The following is a 19,358-nucleotide window of genomic DNA, read 5'->3' as shown; positions in this document are numbered from 1 at the left end:
TCATCTTAAAGAAGGCTTTGCAAATAGTTTGCTATACTTAATGAGGCACTAATAGGTTGCAGTAAGATCTTGCTATCCTCTAAGTGCTTCACCCATTACAGATGGGTAAGCAGAGACTGCTAACAGCAAAATGGGGGGGGGGGGGGGAGGCTTATGTCTGGTTAGGGGTTCTGTGAAAGAACACAGATTTCAGGTCCAAATTCTTCACATCCACCCCTCCGTTCATGTTGACCGTCATCTTATGCCTCTTCTACTTAAGTCGTAGCTTCTCTTTTTCATAAGAGATTTTATAAAAATAGAGGTAACATTTTTAATACAGGCAAGACCAATGTGTGTCCTCTAACCTTGTTCTGAGACATGAAAAAAACTTAAAAGAAAGCTTTCCTCAAATATGTCAGTTTGACTTCAGTGTGAGAGAACTTCGAAGTGCTAAGCACCTGGAAGTTAGATCTTAAAGTACAAAATAGAGTGTGATTCAAAATCAGTCCTATTCAGAGCTCACTGTCCTTCATTCAGAACTAAGTGCTAAGCTGCTAATGCCTGTTTTGCATATATCTGCGAAGAATCAAGTCAGAAACATCAATGGTATAACACTAAGTAACTCAAGGGATTCACAAGGTAGTTGCACAGTAGTAGGTAACACAGCCTTCTAATTTACCTTAAAGAGATCAGAAGATACAAAGAAAAAGAATAAAGATCAGCTCCAGCCTTTGCAGGGAGTCTGGTGTTGGGTATTTTTACTTTCTAAAATAACACTTGAAAGCTTCAGCGGGGACCTGTCCCAGCTTGACAGCTGCAATTTTAACTAAACCCTTCTTTGATCTCTGTTAAGGTGTGCAAAATGGGAAACTCACCTTCCTTCAGGCAGATACCCAAATGTTTTGGCATGGTTTGATGCCTTAAGAAATACATAATTTGGTTCGCAAATCTTCCATTGAGCAAGACTTTAAAAGTCTGATACATTAATTGCACATGGGCGGACAACCCTAACCACCCACCCGCAACTAAATTGATGGAGCTTGTGTATTGGGTTGCGTATAAACATGCACTGGAATCACTAACAGGTCTCAATTCCCACTCGTGACTGTACCAACATCTACCTTGGCTTGTGCATTCTTCCCAGGTATACATGGGGTGTGAGAATATGTTTTTTAGCTGTTCCATGTGCCATTTTTTTCAGCACTGTTGATGTCCTCAGTGTGAGGCACTCCACACGAATGGGAACAAGCTACTGCCACCAGGGCTTTCTGGAATGCAGCAAGATAACATCCTCCCATGCAGAGTAAAGCAGGCACTTAGCTAATGACATGCTACAGCAGCATTCTTGCCATCATATTTGTGCGCCATTGAGGGCTCCAAAAATAAAAGCAATGCATCAATAATTGTGACAAATGTTCTCACTCAGAAAAATACGCACTAATATTTCATCAGATGTAACAGGCCCATTAAAGTGAATAATCGTGTTCAACAAGCAACTGCTTTTTCTTCTACATAGCAACTCAGAGAGATAAGTTGGGAAAAGACAAGATACAATAAGGAAAGTAGAAAATTACCAGAGGCCCACAGTTAACATACATGTATTCAAACAGTACATCCCAGCCAATGGAAACCAGTACAAGTCTGCTGATGAGGCCAAGATTTCACTGCCCATTTTTCAATCCAAGCAGAGTATTTACCACAGATTTCAGAATTGTTTTTAGGTAAAGAGGCCTTACTTATCCAACTCTGGGAAGCAGCTATTACCAAACAGATCTGAACACTTGTTTCCCAACAACTTTTTTTTTCTGAGGAGCTAAAATCAAACCAATGTCCTACTCTATTGTCAGTGTCTGCTCTGTCAAACCTAGAAATGTGAACTCATAAGGACAAATACAATATGCCACAAAGTCCCAAAGCAGCTGACTGCCAGCAACAGCTAACATTCACCTATGAGAATCACAGAATCAGTTCAGGTGGGAATGGACCACTGGAGGACTCTTGGTTCCCCACATCCTTGCCCCACCACCAAACCATGGTAAGAACAGATCCGTTTTTTAGTCTCTCCAGTGATGTCTCTGGGCAACCTGTTCCAATGCTTGACTGTTCTCATTGTGAAATTTGTTTTCCTCACCTCTAATTGGAATTTCTCTTACTGCAATTTGCTCTATTCCCTTGCTTCCTTTCACTGTGAACCTCCAAGAAGAGTCTGGCTCTTGCCTGCTCTGTACATCCCTGTGATGTAGCTGAAGAAAAAGTGAGACTTTGCCTTCTTTCTTTAAACTGAACAAGCCACTTTCTCAGTCTTTCCTAGTATGCTTCATCCCTCTAAACATCTTTGTGGTTCTTCACTGTATTTGATACAGTATTTCAGTATCTTTCTTGTGCTCTGGAGCCTAGAACTGTACACAGAACTCCAGATGCAGCCTGAACAGGGGGAAACAATGATTTTTTTTTCACTTGATAATTACATTCTTACTAATACAGCCTACTATGCAGAGCTGGAAATGTTCATTGTAGGGGCAAACCATTTGCTTGTGTTCAGCTTGCCCATCAAAAGAATTGCTCTATTCTCTGAGCTGAGCTGAATGTTCTCAAAGACAGCACTGTGATCTAGGTGAACCCTTGGCCTACCTGAGGATGACAGGATGACAGCTGGTTGTCAGACCAGCTCTGTATGAAGACTACCAGGGCAAACAACAAGCCTCTGCAAGTTTGGACAGAAAGATGCCTCAAATTAAGCATTTTTTCAGTCAAATGGTGACTATTACAGCTAATGTGAATTCTGCCCGTTTTTAAAGCTAGGCATATAGATACAGAGATATTTTGGTATCCTTTTAAATGGGAGGTGCAATAAATGTTTTGTGACACTACTTTTTATTGAGACTTTGCATGAGTATTACCCCATTGCACAAGGTGGAACAGACTGTTGTTTTCTGTGTATGGCATTTTAATTCTCAAAGCTTCAAGATAGCTTTTATGTTTCCAAATGCTAACATCTCCAGAACTTCAGCTGACCCCCTGTTGTGGCATGCTTATATTTAGTGTCTATTTGCACACCCTGCAGTATGTCACATATTGTCACAATATGTCACAGCTTCTCGTCAGAACCGTATCCCTCCTATGTGAATTGTCTGGGCAAGCCCTACTAAGCTTAAGGTCCACTGCTCAGAAAATGAATCTTAATTTGATTCAAAAGCCTTAATCAAACAACTTAAACATTACCAGAAAGAAAACATTCACACCACGCTTTTCTGTTATGGGTCATAGAATAAGCATAAGGAATCCTGTCAATAACAAGGTAATTTTCAAATACTGAGAAAAATCTGATCCAAAATCTACATTCCCCATTAGTTCCTTCCCACTTTCAAAATCCTCTCTTCCTTTCCACACCAATCCTCAGAAAATCTTCCTGCATCAACTCAGAAGACTGCAAACAGATGTTTATATTCTTCTGTTAGAGGAATGAGATGGATATTTAGGTTGCATCAGACACTAGACTTTGTAGCACCATATTAGGCAAGAGAATGTAACCAAAGTGGCAGATTTCCTCATACCAGTGTCAAGGAACCTGCATGTTCTGTCAAGCTGCAGTTTTATAGTTTGAAGCTATTCTCAAGAGACTTGTTTGCTCAAAACTATTCAGACAAGGAGTACCTTCTGGGTGGTTTGGGGTTTTGCTCTTGTTGCCTAACGTTGGTAATTGTCCATCAACCAGCAAACATGTCCTGAATATTCTCCAGGAGTTCATACATGCTCTGATGGGAAGCTCTTCAGGAAAGATTTGGGCTTTCCAGAACAAAAATTTCACAAAGCAGCAGAATCCAGACCAACCCTAATTTAAATTACAGCCTGTTTTCTGCCATCTCCACTTCAGAGGAATATGCACAGATGTCCAGATTAAGAATAAAGAATAACTTAAAATTAAATCTCTGAAGTAAGGGCTTATAAAGAAAAAAAATCTACAGGCCTGCAGCTCAATCCAGATCTTTGTCTATCCTGGAACTGGAACTTGATAGCATCTGGTTTGTTTTTGGTGGGTTTTTTTCCCATTAAGTGATGAGAAATTAACTGTTTATTCATCATTTATATTCTTTAGAAACAAGATTATCTATATCCCTCTTTGAATTAGTGGGGCCTAAGGTTTACTTGACCTATCACAACCTTCTCTGTAAGTGCTCTCAGTCCCTCTGTCTAAGTGAAATTAGCATGTATGACCCTAACTCCTGCATGGGGAAGAAGCCTCAGGCTATCTTGTGATGTAGGGAAGATGATGACTGAAATACTGTGAATTGTAATGATGCACAGGGATCTTTCATATTGAAACAACTTGCAAATCTACATTGCAAATTGCTAAAAAGAAGGCAATTCTGGAAGGTTCAAACCAAACTATAGGTTCAAAACTCCACATAATTTTGAAATTTATGAAAATTAAGACTCAGAGCTGAGTCTCCCGTTGTGACTGAACCCCTTGCATGTATTATAAAAGGGAGAAAATTATGCCTATTGATTAAATCACTAACATACTGGTATGTTGGATTTGTTTAAAGGATCCCACATGATATGACACCTATTGTGCTGGAAATAGCAGCAAAGGAGAAGATGGCAGGCAGAGAAATCTTCTCCTTATCTCCATGACAGCAAAGTAGGCAGCAACTCAGCAGGATGCACAACGTCTGTGAACTCCTCACTTCACTAGGCAATGCAATGCAGTGTCTTTGCTCCTTCTGTCACAAAACTTTGTTTCTGATCTCTGAACTGGTGGAACGTTAAAGGCAGAAGAACACTGAAATACTGGGGGATCTTTTGAGTTGTGTGTGAAGGTGAGAGTATTCATGTGAAACATAGACTTTTCCAAGCAGTGACTACTACCACAGAGCAGTCTGAAAGGGCTCCATTTATGGCCATAGTAACCAGCACCCCCTCTATCCACAGCTAGTGACAAGGCTCTCCAAATTTTCAAGAGATTAGGAATTACGCATTTCAGTTCTACTGGCATGAATCTTTTGAAACACACCCAGTGCAAATAATTTTTCCCCTGGGAACTATGTTCAAATCTAAGGGTCAATATGGCAATACCAGCAATAAGTAACCACCTTACTGAGTCACTCCCTGAACTCGCTAATGGAGATGGAACAGTTAATTAGGCAAGGAGCTTAACCAAAGTACAATACATCTCCTGTATCAACACAATCCATGCTGTGACACTCATCTTTGCCCTGTACTTATGACCTTCATGCTGTACAGAAGACATTCTTATTGACACTACCCATGGGCAACACCTTCTTCTAATTACCTTCTCTACAAGGGGGATTTCATCATCAGGGCTCCTGCTCTGTGCGTGTGTGTATATATATATCTGCTCTCACAGATACAGGAATACACATCTCAGATAATCTTACTGGAATACCAAGACCACAGGCTAGCTGTGAAACAAGTCAAGAACCCGTGAGTACCATGAAGATAACAGGTGCCTTTGTGCTTCTCACGCTGGCAGTTCTTTGCTTAGCAAGTGAGTAACCATTTTATTTTCTGATATATTATAGTTCTCCTGTTTAAACAATGCAAGCTTCTCAGTCTACTGGGATAAAAAACAATGGTTGGGTAGCAGAAGGCAAGCGAAATTTTATGCTTGTGCACTATTTAGCGAAGAATAGTGCACCAGCTTTACAAATTCCAACTTAAGCAGATGAAACGTATTCCTTTGATGATGGTGTGAATCAGAGCTGCATTCTACATTGCAAGTAAAAAGTGAACTGTAAAGTCTCAGAACTAAAGCAGGTTTTTACCTACTTATTTTTTTCTTCCATCTGAGCAGGGAGCTTGGAGCTGATGTGGTGCCTCTCCTACCACACTGACCAAGCAGAAGACAGTTGATTATACATTGGCCATATAATATGGCCATGAATAACCTCTTCATGATATTAGTTTGCTAGGCTGGAGACAGCTTTGAGGTGCAGGTTGCTCTGTGGTAAAATAGGGAGCTGGGAGCAAGTTCTTGAGCCTCCACTTGGCAATTTTTATTTTTTTTTATTGTTAACAAAAAAATTGGAGAAAAAAATTAGAAGAATAAGTACATTTACAATAATTGAGAGTCCAAATCTTCACTGCCAGTAGCATCACAGTTCAATGGCATTAAAGCAGCAAAACAATGAAAATGTTAAAATCAATATTATGAGCCAAAATAATCTTTTCCCATTTTGAATAGCTCTGAAAAGTTTGCTTTGAAAATTGTCTCAAAATCAAAATTCTCATGAGAAATGTCAGTTTCAATGAAATGGCATGCTTTTGATGGAAACTGTCTGTCAGTGTTTCAGTGAGTGCAGAAAAATAAATGAATATTGTTTTCTGAAGAATTCCAGCAAATCCTTTCCTTGAACTTTTTAACTTATCTGGTCTGCATTAAAAATGTATGGATCGATACTTTTTGAGCCACATCTTTTTTTGCATTCACTCCCAAATACATAGTAGCTTTTAAAAAGTTACCAGAGAAACCAGCACCTTAATATTTTATGGGAGGGGTTACATCTGATCCAATTCCAGAATAATGAAAATTCAGTCACAGTTCTGGTGACAGACTGAAGCATGACATGGAGCATTTTTTTTTGCTAGTTTTCTTTACCTTGGACAACTTTATTTGTTGGGAAGTTGTAAGCAGCTCCATGAAAGGAAGTTTCAGTGAAGGCTTAATAGCTTTAAAAATTAAAACCAGTTACACTTAGTCAGAAAGACAAATGCTAGAGCTGCATTGCCATAATATGTTTCCTTCCTGCTCCTTCTGTACAGAAGCCTCTGCCTGATCACTTTTATCCCTTGGATGCCACAGAATGACAGTTACAGGACAAAATACATTCCTAAAGAAAGCAAGTGTGTCACTGCAATGGAGACATGCCAGCGTTACTTGATGACTTTCTGGGAGGTGTACATATCATTGTGTTGAAGAAGCTTTTTGAAGTCCCACCTGAGAACAGAGCTTCATTATATCAGATGTCATGTGTATGCAAAATAGGAGCCAGTCCTTCTGCCCAATAGTTTAGAATCCATATGAACCAGCAAGGGAAAACACTTTTTAAAGTAATATTGTGATCCAAATTGCATTCTTATTATATATATCTAGTATTGTATTGCAATGAAGATACTATCCTCATTATTGACCGAAATCCAAAGCAGAAAAGGACCTTGTGATGTCCTTACAGCCACATCCAATATTTAATTTTTTTTAAGTAAACTTGGGAATTAAAACCCAGGCATGCTCTACAATTTGTTTATCCTAAACACACTGGCTATTGAACATAACATTGACTTTAAGTCTCTAATCTTTTTCTGCTGAAAAGGGGAACAATATCCCTTCTCCCCTCCCACAGCAAAGGCTGTTCTAGCTGCTGACACAGATTTCTAACGTAAGCAATACAACAAGGTCCACTTGTTTAATAGGTGCTGACACCTGCAGCTTATTAAACACTGAAAACCCAAGTATTTACTTTCAAGCTAGTAAGAGATGTAGTGTTGTTGGAAGGGCTGGTAGTGAAATCATCCTAGTTACAAACTGAATGTTCATCAACAGTGGTTTTTAATTTATCTTTTGTGATTCTGCTTGCCTTGCAGATGCTGCCAAAGAGAATGAGGTGAGTAATTTTCTCCTTTATTGCTCTATAAAAACATGTAGTTAGTAAAAACATGAGGTCAGATAAAAGCATACTAAGCATTAATTAAATGGTGTCAAAGTATTGAGATTTCAGAGAGAAATCCCTGAGTTTGACACTTGACCTGGGAACTTCCAGATGTTTTCACTTGTACTGCACAGTGGACAACAAATTGGGCAAGGCAAATTTTAAGTGAGAGAAATCAGGATTTTTTTATTATTTACCTGGTGATGACACTTTGTTTCTGGTGACTTTCACATCCTAAATCATGTACCTGGAGATTTTTATTTCTGACTATGCTGCAGTGCCCATCCTGGGGTCAATCTCTGAGAGAAATGCGGCACCAAATGATAAAAATCCTTACTCAGATGAGCAGAGACAAGTCCCCCCCCGAGTCCGGTGGACAGTAGCAGGGAATGGAAATTTGCACACACACAGAGCTGGTCCCATATTAGCACAATATATGCAGCTTCTGATGCCTAGAACTACACCAAGACATCCATTCTTTCCCAGGAAGAGCCTGTTCCACTCTCTGCATCTTCCCCATTCACCAGCTGTTACACAGATGTACATGGGGCAAATTTGCCTAGTTTCTGGCTTTTTTTATTAGCTAGTCCTTGCCTCTCACAAGTTGGCGATTGACCAGTTTTAAAATGCTGTTACAAACTACAGAGATTCCTTCCTATGCCATTGCTGGGTTATGTTGTGAGATTGTTTTTGTAATTGAGGATAGGTTCCCTGCCTCCTGCTTTACAGACAGACTTTGAAATGTGTGAGCAGTTAGGGCTTTGGAGGAGAAGGGAAAGGGCCAAGCAAAGGAAAAACCTACAAAACAACCTGTATCCTTTCCCTGCCCTCCCTCCTCCTCCCCCCCCCCGGGATTTAAGCCTATTATTCCCAAAGGAGTGATTGGGTAATGACTCTGCCACTGGAGACCTCTCAGTCTGTGCTGAGCCATGGCACAGGGCCTGGGCTGCTGACGGGGCTGATCACACACAGCTCCTCACTTCACTCACTTGCAGACCCTGGGCAATGACTACCACAAAACCAATCATATAATCTGTAATAGATTCCACGGTTTGGCTGAAGTAGTAGTCCTATGCTTCACTAAGAATTAGAATGAAGGGGGCAGAAAAAATAAACAGTACATAAGAAAAGAACAGCAACGCTGGGTTCTGTTTTAAATATATAAATCTATAATACATATTTTGGCTAGATTTTCAGAAAGTAAAAGCTGCGGACATAGTGTCCTTCCAAAGACTGATACGTTTCAAACTGTCACTAGACTAGCAGCAAAAAAAGCTCACTTTAGTTATAGCAGCAGTTATAAGGACAGGCAATTTCCTAGGCAAGCAAATCCTAGGCTTTTGAGGGTGACAAACAGCAGATTAAGTAGAATATGTGCAGCGCACAAGTACTTCTTGCTTTTCAAACACTAGAAATGAATTCACTTGACAGAAGATAAAGCTTCAAAACTAGGACAGGAGCATTTTCAGTCATTTCTTTTATTAGTTTGTACTCCCGTTTTCATATATAAGTCTGTAATGAATACAGCCCCACTATCAGATGAAGGCCTTTCAACAATTTCTTTTTATGCTAATACTTAAATAGGACTTAATTCCACCTGGGCAGATCCTTTCACCTTTCACCAGTGTAAAAAACATAAAGAGCTGATACTTGTGCAATAAGAGACAGAAACCCTTCCCACTCTTGAGAGTCACCTGAATTTACTGACAATTGCAAGCAGGTAGAAAAAAAATATTCACTCCTCTTTTCTGTAGACAGAAAAAGGGCTGTATTTTTCCAGTGACTTATACTGATAGACAGCAAAGTCTCTAAATGTGCTCAGTACCTTACATGGGTTGCATCACACACATCTCTCTCGGAAGGAACATTTATCTCTTTAGGCGTAGGCTCAGCAAATAGCTGATGGTGATGGTGGAACCCCTTGTCTGTGCTGTTCTAAAGCAGCTGTCAAATTTGTCCAAAAATTTCATATAGTCAATATTTCTGTACATAAATGAAGAATGTGAGAAAAATGGATTCAAAGAAAATTGATACTCTATTTGCAGGTAGACTGCAGTGAATACAGTCGGTTAGAGAGAGGAAGACCTATTTACTGTGAAAGACTCTATCAACCTTTCTGTGGCTCTGATGGGAAAACGTATAACAACAAGTGCTCTTTCTGCAAAGCAGTGCTGTAAGTACAATACTATGCAATTACTCCTGAATATGCCAAAAACTGAGATTAGCTCAGTTGTCTGGTGTTTCCATTCTACCTAAGTGCTTATTTTTCAGGGTAACTACTCCTCTGCTCCTTTGCTTAATCTTTATAGACTAATTGCTTCTCCCACCAATAAGGTCCAATTGCTTTAAATGAATGACCTTGATATTTGTGTGAGCAACTTCCTATTCTAGCACAATGGTAGAAGTCGGACAGTAAAGAGAAGAGTCCAGTGAACAATACAGGGCTAACAAGGCACCTGAACCCAAATCAGGTCGGCTAAGAATTCAAAAGTAGTACCAAAAATATTTTGCTTTTTATAGGTAAAATATAACTTTTTAAAAGGCAAAATGCTTACAGATCAGTGCCTTCTTGCCTCCTACAAATGTTTATAGTATCTTTTGTGTTTAGCAAATTGTTAGCTGAGGACTTCAGAGATATTTTAGTGCATAATGTTAAGCTTATTGTCTGCAATGTGTATGTCTTTGCTTCTCTTTGCAGGAAAAGCAGAGGTACCTTACAAATGAAGCAAGCAGGGGCATGCTGAATGGATTCTGCATGGTAGAGAAGAGGGCTGAGAACAGCTTTACACTGCCTTATCACAATCTCTTAATTTAATTTCTTTCATTCTGCCTGATCTGGTGATGGTGAACAAAGCACACAGCAGCTTTTTCAGCTGTGCTCTGTCATTTGCTGCTTCTCTCTGCTCCCAGGTGTTGGGATTGACACTTCTGTCCTCCCTGCAAAGCACCTCCTCAGGATTCCTGTTTCTGTAGCAAGTTGGTTTTCACATGAGCTCTATTATTCTGACAGTGCTGCCTGATCTTAGTGGACACGTCTGTGCAGGCACTGCCTCTGTTTTCCTTGTTGAAGTGTTTTCTTTCATTTACTCAAACTTTCACAGATTTTTTTTTTTTTTTTTGGCTTCAGCTTTCCCAGGTAGTGCTTTGATTCTACCAGGTTTGCAGCTAAATTTTACATGCTCATTTTTCTTCCACCTCTACAATTCTGATTCATACATGTTGTTTAGCTACTTATTCTGCATGTTTATTAAAATAAACGTTGACTTGTTTTTATTTGTCCATGGTGACTTTTTTAGAGAATGATTTTATTGCATCCATTATTCGCAAACGAGATACTTCCCAAGTTACAGAAAACAATTATAGAGCAGGAGCTAGAGGGAGAGAGAAAAAAAACAAAAAAGCCTGGAAGACAAAAGTTGTTTTCCACTAGATGGCCTCATGTTCCTGGAATTGGTCCTATAGTCTGGCTCTCTTCCTTCAAATGAAGCAAAGCTGTTAAACTGTAAGACTGTATAAACTTCATAGCAGTGTTTCTGTTAAATCCTGCATTTAAATGTCATCATTAATGATTCTGTTCACTTCTGACAAATTGGCAGCTTTTAGACCTGAAAAGAATTCTTTTCTGCTCTTACATCCTTAATATCTTCATTATTGAGCTAGTTTGTCTTTTACAATTGAATAGTCAGACAAGGAAATACGTTTCCCAGAATTAAAACTTATGAATGATTGACTTTACTGGGGTTACACATGAAAGAAATTTTGGAACTGGAATGTAGGTGTCATATGCTGTCTGATACTCAATTCTCCGGACAAGAGAGGCTCTATTTCATTTACTAGTACACACTGATGTAGCTCTAGTCTTTAGTTTGATTTATAATGTGACCTGGCTGAACTATTTTTATGGTAATTGCCTATTACACTTAGCACATATAGAACATCTGAAAGAATGATAAAGCTGAAAACAACAAAAAATGAAAAAATGAGGATTAATGAAGTGCTAGATTAAGTATGTAAATGGAGTGTTCTTGTCCAACCAAGCAAACATCATAAAAAGTAAATACTCTGCATTTCTTTGTCAAATAATTCTAAGTAATGATTGTATTTAACAAGGGACATATTTTTCCTGACTTTACAACTTCCTAACACATTGCATTTCTGGGGAAAAAAAAAGAAACCCAAACCAAAAACCCCACACACAAAAAAAGAAAAAAGGCAGTTGCTACTGAATGTTCTGTAAATCTTGGCCAAATAAATTTCTTACCATTATTATGTGCTGTTCCCTGTCACAGATGTGTCCCATGAAACCACAGATAGCAGGATAGAATCCTAGACACTGTTTTGGGGATGGAGTGGTGTTTATTCCCCACTGTGGGAGCTTCAAATTTGAAGGGACAGTGGTGCTCTTAGTACATCAAAAACCTACTCAACACTGGATCATTCAAAGGCCACTGAAACTTATAGGGTGCTACCTGTGACCTTGGCTTTAACCCTCAGCTTTCAGCAAGCATAAGCAGAAGATGCTTTGATGTTCTATTGAGGTTTTCAATTTAGAACAAGTGTTAGCCAAATGCCAGGATAAAATAGGAAAATTAAATATTGAGACTAATGATGAGGGGTAAAGAGTTTCTACACAGACTACAGCCCCCTTCTCTTTGTAACTGAAGTCAGAATTAATTAGCCTCATCACAAGTCACAGGATTGACTATTGCTCTGAATGCTGAACTACAGAAGTATGTGAGGAACATAAAGCTTGTACAATGAGGAGTATGGTCAACCTCTACATGGTACCTGGGAGACTCTGTTTCTGCCTGGTGTATTTCTCTCAGTAAACTTTATGTACAGTGTGTGTAGGGAGTAGTGGTGGAGGGGCTTGTCTTCAAGGGCCATCTTCATGAAACAGAAAAAGCAGTTTATTACAAGCAAGCTATAGTTCCCTACAGTGTCAACTTATCAATGTTGTTCCAGAAATGCTGGCAGAACAAATCACATTTACATTCTTCATCTTTGCACTTTGTTAACAAAGGCTGTTTCCATGAAGCCAAATGGTTGTTTCACAGTGACAAGAGAGCTGCAACAGACAGTAAGAGGTTTCTATCACATATATTTCTTTAATTAGTCTCTTCATCATTAATGTTGTTTGATTGTGGGAAGTTTACATTGCTATGAACTATTTTCTGATGGATATGTTGAAAACATTTTTTTCATGAGAATGTCCCAACTGCTGAAGCAAGACATCAGACTGACATATTTTCAGAAGTAATTTGTGCTCATGGTTGCTTTGGAAAGCAGACCTTCCTTCTAAACTAGCGAAGAACAGATGCAGTAAAAATCACGGATCCTGAAACTTGCCACATTCAAGCATTTTCAGATGGTGGCAATGACAGCACCACAGGCAAACAAGTGACTACCAAGCAGAACCAATGGACAATGTTTTAACATGACCCAGGAATCCACCAAATAGAGATCAACACGTATAGACTAGAGTTGAACAACCCATAAGATCTCTTGAATTTTGTTCATCTCTTCTTCTTCATTAGCCCCCACACTGACCCCTAAAAGAGAAAGGAAAGACAGTAGATAGACGACATTGCTGATAAATATATCAAATGCTGAGAAGGAATTCAAGTCAAAGAGGCTCATTTTTTGTGGAAGGTAAAATATATTAACACAAGTAAAGATGAAATGTAACAAATACTACAAATCTTAGGAACAATGAGAGGAAACCTGCAGGAGAAAAAAAGCTCAGAGAAGATTTTAAACCAGGAAGCTGGACAGCACTCGTCTGTACCTTCTTGTTGTCTTTCCAGGCTTTACTGCACAAACCAGAGTGATATAAGGAAGAAGTTCTTTACTGTGAGGATGGTGGGGCACTGGAACAGGCTGCCCAAAGAAGTGACAAATGCTTCATGCCTGGCAATGTTCAAGGCCAGGCTGGATGGAGTCTTGAGTGACCTGGTTTAGTGCAAGGTGTCCCTGCCCATGGCAGGAGTGTGAAACTAGATAATCTTAAGGTCCTTTCCAACCATAACTATTCTATTATTGTCTGTTATAATCTTTACTGATTCCTAAGGACACATCTGTCAGCTGACAAAAATCTGTAGTGAAACCCATATTGATCATACTGCTTGCTTTGTTTTCCCATGATTGCTTGGTGGAAAAGACTCCATTTATCCAGCTAAGCCGCATACTCAAGAATCCTACATGCTGTCTGAAACACTAATAAAGGGTCAGGTGCAGATGGCATAGTTGTCTCTTCTCTATGAAATAAAGTAGTTGGAAATCTTTGTAAATCTAACATAAACAAAGTCACATGGACTTTTTTTGGTGGTTTATATGGTTATCTTCCCACTCTCTTTCAACTCAGTGTAAATTTCTGTGAATAAATGACAGAGAACGCTAGGATGGTGGCGTATATTAGGAAAATACTGATGTAAACTGACATTAGAGGGTTTTCTTTTTCCATTCTTCTCTGGCCAAATATATGAACATTACATACCATTGAAGTATTTTCTAAAAATACTCTTAAAGAGTCTAGTGACATTGCTATGTCTTGGTGTTTCAGGTAAGATATCAGACTAGAAAAGCACTGCCATAAAACTCCTCCATTGGGTCACCAGACTATTCAGGTACTTCCAATGCACTTTTAGTTTCTTCTTTAGCTAGACTGCTCATATTAACATTAATTAGATATATTGCTCCTAAAGAGATGAATTGTAAATCTGTACTAAGGTAATTAGAAATTGTTGGCTAGAGCCACAAGTGCTCATGACCTCTGTCACAAGAACAGCAAGACTTAAGGGCTGTGTGCATGGGCTGGTGAAAGAGGCTCGTCAGATGGCTCTATTATCTTTTGTATTAGGACATGTATAAAGCATGAGGATGTAGGCTGGTACTGCAACTAAAGATAATTCAGTGGCAGCAGAAAAATCTGCCAGGATGAAATGCTAATGCTCATCAGCTAGAGTTGTTTCTTGTTAAAGAGACAAGCTGAGAAACTTAAGGAACCTAATTCTTCTAGCATTGAACTATAGGAATTAATGGAGGACTTTGGCAGAAAATTCTTCTCTTCATCCTAGGACATAGGCTAAAGCCACCACTATAATAACTCTGTTTATCTGGAAGTGAGGTCTCTGCAATTAGGTAGTAGGAATGAAAATGAACAAGGTAATATTGTAAATTTCTCATAGATCAAAGGCTTGTGGCTCTGAACAGTCATCCCCAAAAGATTCTCAGAACCAGTCATCTTGCTGTAAATCTGTCTTGACTGAAAAAATGAGAAAACAAAGCCAAACTCTGATGTTTACCATGATGTCAGAAAATCCGGCAGACAATTTGGGGATGATTTCTGCCTTCCAGCTTGGCTTGTTACAGCCTAAATGGGTATTGACACCATCTGTTTTAGTATGTTGAGATACTTAACTGACTGTGTCTGTGGCCCAAACCTATGATACTATGTTTCCCACGCAGCCAATGCACATCCACAAAGCCCTGTAAGTTAGAGATTTAAAACAGTCCACCATGGACCCCTGCATCTACCACAGATCCCTGGAACTTTAATTTGTTTCTGATTATTTCTGACATGGAACAGTAGATGAGAGCAGCTGAGAGCAATAATTTCCAACACAGAGTGTCTGTGCTTTTTATCATCTCCTGTAAGCATCACGTGCTGGCCCATAGCTGCAGATAATGCTGAGAAGCAGATCAGCTTTTGCCACATACCGGAACAAAGAACATGATTTGCAAATTGCTGTAAATAGCATCTGAAGAAAATGCTGAAGTGGCCAGACAATCTGGACTGTCAAGTTTGTGTGATGGAGCAATGACATAGAAATATGGGGAAGGAAAAAATGTACATAGCTTGAATAAGGGGATGAAACATGCTAAGATCCTGTTTCCTACTAAATAAAACAGAGCTAGACAGATATTGGCACTGAATGGAAAAACAGAAGACATCTCCTTGCATTTATTGAGGATTAAAGTTTTCAAAACTTTGCACTGAAAAGGTGCTCACACATCTTTGATGTAGCTATTTATATGTGGAGGAGAAGGAAGGATTTTCATAGTAAGGTGTTATGACATTTTCTTTTTCACTTTTGTGACAAGAGGTAATGAAACACAGGCCTGAAAACTAGATGAGGCGGACTGTCAAAAAAGAAAATGCCAGTGCTATAATAAAGCTACTCCACCTATCCATAAAGTCCACAGCGTATTTTCTCATATTGTTGTTACTGTTATCTTTTGATACTGTTGTTACTGTCATTGCTCTACCATATAAGTACAGCAGTTGAAGAGCACTGGTGCTCCATGTGCTCAGTGTAAGAGATAGACCCCATGCCTAAGACCTCAGAGATTGATCCGGAGAGCAACCTGTTGGGGGAAACATAAACACTTTAATCAAAGCCTCTTATACGTCAGAGATGTACGAGTGAGCCAGAACCAACATCCAGGTCCCATGACTCCTACACCAATAATTACACTTTTAAAGGCATCAGGGCAAGATGAAAAATTGCCCACTGTGTTCTACAGTTGCTATTGCATAAATCATTCCTTAGATCAGATCAGAATCCCATGTCTCTGGGTTGAAGATAATATCAGGTGAGTGACTGGTGAAGTATAATGTAATATAGTAGTTCACATTCAGCTGGCTTCCTTATAGTGTATCAGTGCCTGTTCAGCCTGGAGAGCTGCATTCTAACTCTGCTCTAAAACCAGCGTGATACTGCACAGGCTTTTTACACTAAATAGTTCAAAGTTTATCTATCTTATGCTTGTTGAGTGTTTATAGTTACTACAGTTATCCAGTGCTTCTGAATCTTTTAATAATACAAAGTTTTTCAGGGGAAAAAAACCCCACAAAAACAAACAAACAAACAAAGCCCAAAATCAACCCAACAAAAAACAACAAAACAGTTACTTAGTGTCACAACTTAAGAAAATCTAAGCAGAAGACATTTGCAACCATTTGATCTGAAGATCATAAAGTCTTACTCTATAACACTCTTTAACTCATGGCTGTGTGAACTGGTAAAGAAAATATCACTACCAAAATACCAGTGAAGTTCTCAGCACTGTTTCAGCCATGTGCCAAGAAGGAGACATCTTAAAAGTTTAAGTCTGGTAACATTTGCGTTCTTGGATTCAGTTACTTGAGGAATTGGGAAACTGAGGAAGTAACAATCTTCCTTGGGAATCACTCAGAAGGAGGCATAATCAAATTTAAATAGTAATCCAAACTGGGCATCTGAGTGTCTCTGGGCAATTCATAAGCATGTAGTGAGATTTTCAACCTCTATTTTACAAATGCTTTGACAGTTTGGACAATTTCTAGTAATTCAAAGCTTTGTATGCAAGTTATAGACACCATGAGTTACATGAATTAACTATCCATAAAGGGATATTTTTGCAAGCTGTGGGACATGAGGTGTGTTAAGCTATTGAGACAAAGGCAAAAACAGAGATACACATTAAAATTCTGAAAAACTGAAATCATTTAACATTTTTTCTTTCTTTTCTTAATAGGACTTAATTCCAGCACAGGCCAAAATTACAGCACAAGATGGTCCCAGGGATCACTGATTACAATGCTTCTCCCCTGTTATGCCTAGATATTTTCAGGGTAACAGGAAGAATTAATCAGCCACAAGCATGACAGCTCTAGTATCTCATTCCCAAAGGTTAATGATCCCTCAATCCCCCAAAGAACAACAGCCCCTTTGTAGAGTAGAGAAGTGTGTTACATAAACCTTATGTCAATTTGAGCAAGCTGCTTCAGACCTCTCAGAAGCAGCACCTGAAGGCTGAGGAATGTGGCCATGGGGAAGGCTGTTTTCCCATCTACGCCACTGAGATGCCACCTCCTGGGAGAAGCGCAGCACATCTGTAGCTACTGGCATCCCACCAGCACATCTCTGCTCTTTCTGAGCACAGCTGAAAGGTGATTTCACCTGACACAGAGCATAACAAAAGAAGAATAGGTTTGCATCTGCCGCTGTACTCAATGTATCCACTATCATGGGCAGTTTCCACTCCTTCAGTGAGCAAGCCCATCATTGCAAGGACCAAAGCTGCATTTACTTCTACAAACTACACTTCAGTGAGGCTTTACAGGAGGGCTTGAGGATTTTAATAGGGAAGGACTCACACCCTTCCAAACAGGGGAATGACAAAACAAGCGAGTCCACTCCAAGTGAACTTATTCTCTCAAATTTTAACCTTGTTAAAATAGAATATTTCTAAGTGAAGAAGACACAAAAATGTGATGCTAGATATTTAAACCTTGATGAAAATTCTACTGACAAGTAAAAGGAACCCTGTATGTCAGAATACCTTTGATTTGCTTTTATCAGGTATCAACTGTGGAGAGAGGAGAAAAATACTAACTACTGGGTCAGTGATGCAGGTGAGACACATTTGGCACCAATTTCTTATAAATACAGAGAGAAAGAATATCTTTGGAAGGGAATGATGATCTGTTGGAATTTAGGGAATGTTAAGGTATTTTCTAACAAATATGTTGATGGGATAGGTGCAAATACAAGAAAAGTGTTACATAAACTGTTAACCACTTCATATGAGGATGCTACCTAATTTTGTCATCTGTTGGGATGGACAGCATTCATTGTCTCAGAAGATTAAAGCTAAGGAACATCACTTTGAGAGACTGGTAAGTATTGAGAGGCTGTGGGTTGTAGGCTTTTGATTTTTTGTTTTGTTTTGTTTTTCTTCTTTAAAGCCTAAAGGAATGCATTAATTCCCTTAAGTCTTTTATTTTTGATTCAATGATACCTGTGTTACAGAAATAACATTATGAAACCTCCCTACAGTATAAACTTATAGTGTGCATGTTCAAATAGCTTCCACCAGCCATAAATAAGACATCCCAATACCATACATAAAAGGAAGCAAAGGCAATGCTCCGATATCAGTTTAAGAAACAATAGCCTTTTAACTTTGTAAACTTCTCAGTAGTATGCTATATCTGATGCAGTGTACTATTTCATTTCAAATTTGACCAAGACCGGAACAGTATTTTTACTGATGTGTGTTCAGCATCTCAAATTTCTAACTGTTTTGCTTTGGGTTTTAGTTTAGATATACTCAAGTGACTCAAACTCTAAACTTTCTTACAAGTAGCAGTGGAGAGAAAAAGAAATAGAACCAGCAAGCTGCTTTTGAAGACCCATGTATAACTCATCTATGTGATAAGTAATGGGGTTTTGGTTTCTGCTGTTTATCTTGTAACCACTAAAACATTCATATACTGTGGCTGTTTATACATAAGTCTAAATGACAGTTAAACCAAACTGCCCTGTCCAAATTTTTTAATTCAGTTTTGTCTCTCTTGTGTCTTTTTAGCAGTCTCCTCTTATTGCCACTCAATACATGCCACTTGCCTTTGTGGGGAAGGCAGGAACAATAATTACTAGACTTGAATCCTGCTATTGATGAACTACTGTTTCCTTTTTCTTGTTTTCTTTTCAGAGGAGGCCTCACTTGCCTACTTTTTCCCATATTTTGGGGTCTAAACTTTTTGGATGCTGCTATTGACTCATTTAAAATCCACGTTGACTGCCAAGAAGAGGGTCTGTCCCTCTTTGCACAGCTGTTATTGTTCTATGTTCAGCAGCAGCACCAATGGCAGCATTTCCCCTTTTAGCAACCAGCTTAAATTCTGTCCTGCATGTGTTCCTGTCACTGGTTCATTCTTTCCTA

The 19,358-nt window shown here is 39.0% G+C and overlaps 1 protein-coding gene across 1 annotated transcript; it reads left to right on the top strand.

Moving 5' to 3' along the window:
- Positions 1–1,809: 1,809 nt before the first annotated feature.
- Positions 1,810–10,916, top strand: LOC133222809 (ovomucoid-like). Its single transcript, XM_061372886.1, has 5 exons — positions 1,810–2,014; positions 4,527–5,488; positions 7,582–7,601; positions 9,692–9,819; positions 10,345–10,916. Exons 2-5 carry the CDS (start codon positions 5,434–5,436, stop codon positions 10,388–10,390), a joined length of 249 nt encoding a protein of 82 aa, XP_061228870.1. The 5' UTR covers positions 1,810–2,014; positions 4,527–5,433; the 3' UTR covers positions 10,391–10,916.
- Positions 10,917–19,358: the final 8,442 nt, after the last annotated feature.

The sequence above is a fragment of the Neopsephotus bourkii genome, unplaced genomic scaffold (assembly GCF_033783945.1).
Source record: "Neopsephotus bourkii isolate Nb327-2 ecotype Australia unplaced genomic scaffold, CSIRO-AGI_Nbou_v1 NB_1622, whole genome shotgun sequence".
Taxonomy (NCBI): Eukaryota; Metazoa; Chordata; class Aves; order Psittaciformes; family Psittacidae; genus Neopsephotus; species Neopsephotus bourkii.
This window is presented reverse-complemented; position numbering and strand designations above follow the sequence as displayed.

Coding starts and splice junctions, on each gene's coding strand:
- LOC133222809 (XM_061372886.1), top strand. CDS start 5,434: ATGAAGATAACAGGTGCCTTTGTGCTTCTCACGCTGGCAGTTCTTTGC. Junction 7,602..9,691: donor ATGCTGCCAAAGAGAATGAG/GTGAGTAATTTT, acceptor CTCTATTTGCAG/GTAGACTGCAGTGAATACAG. Junction 9,820..10,344: donor TCTTTCTGCAAAGCAGTGCT/GTAAGTACAATA, acceptor TTCTCTTTGCAG/GAAAAGCAGAGGTACCTTAC.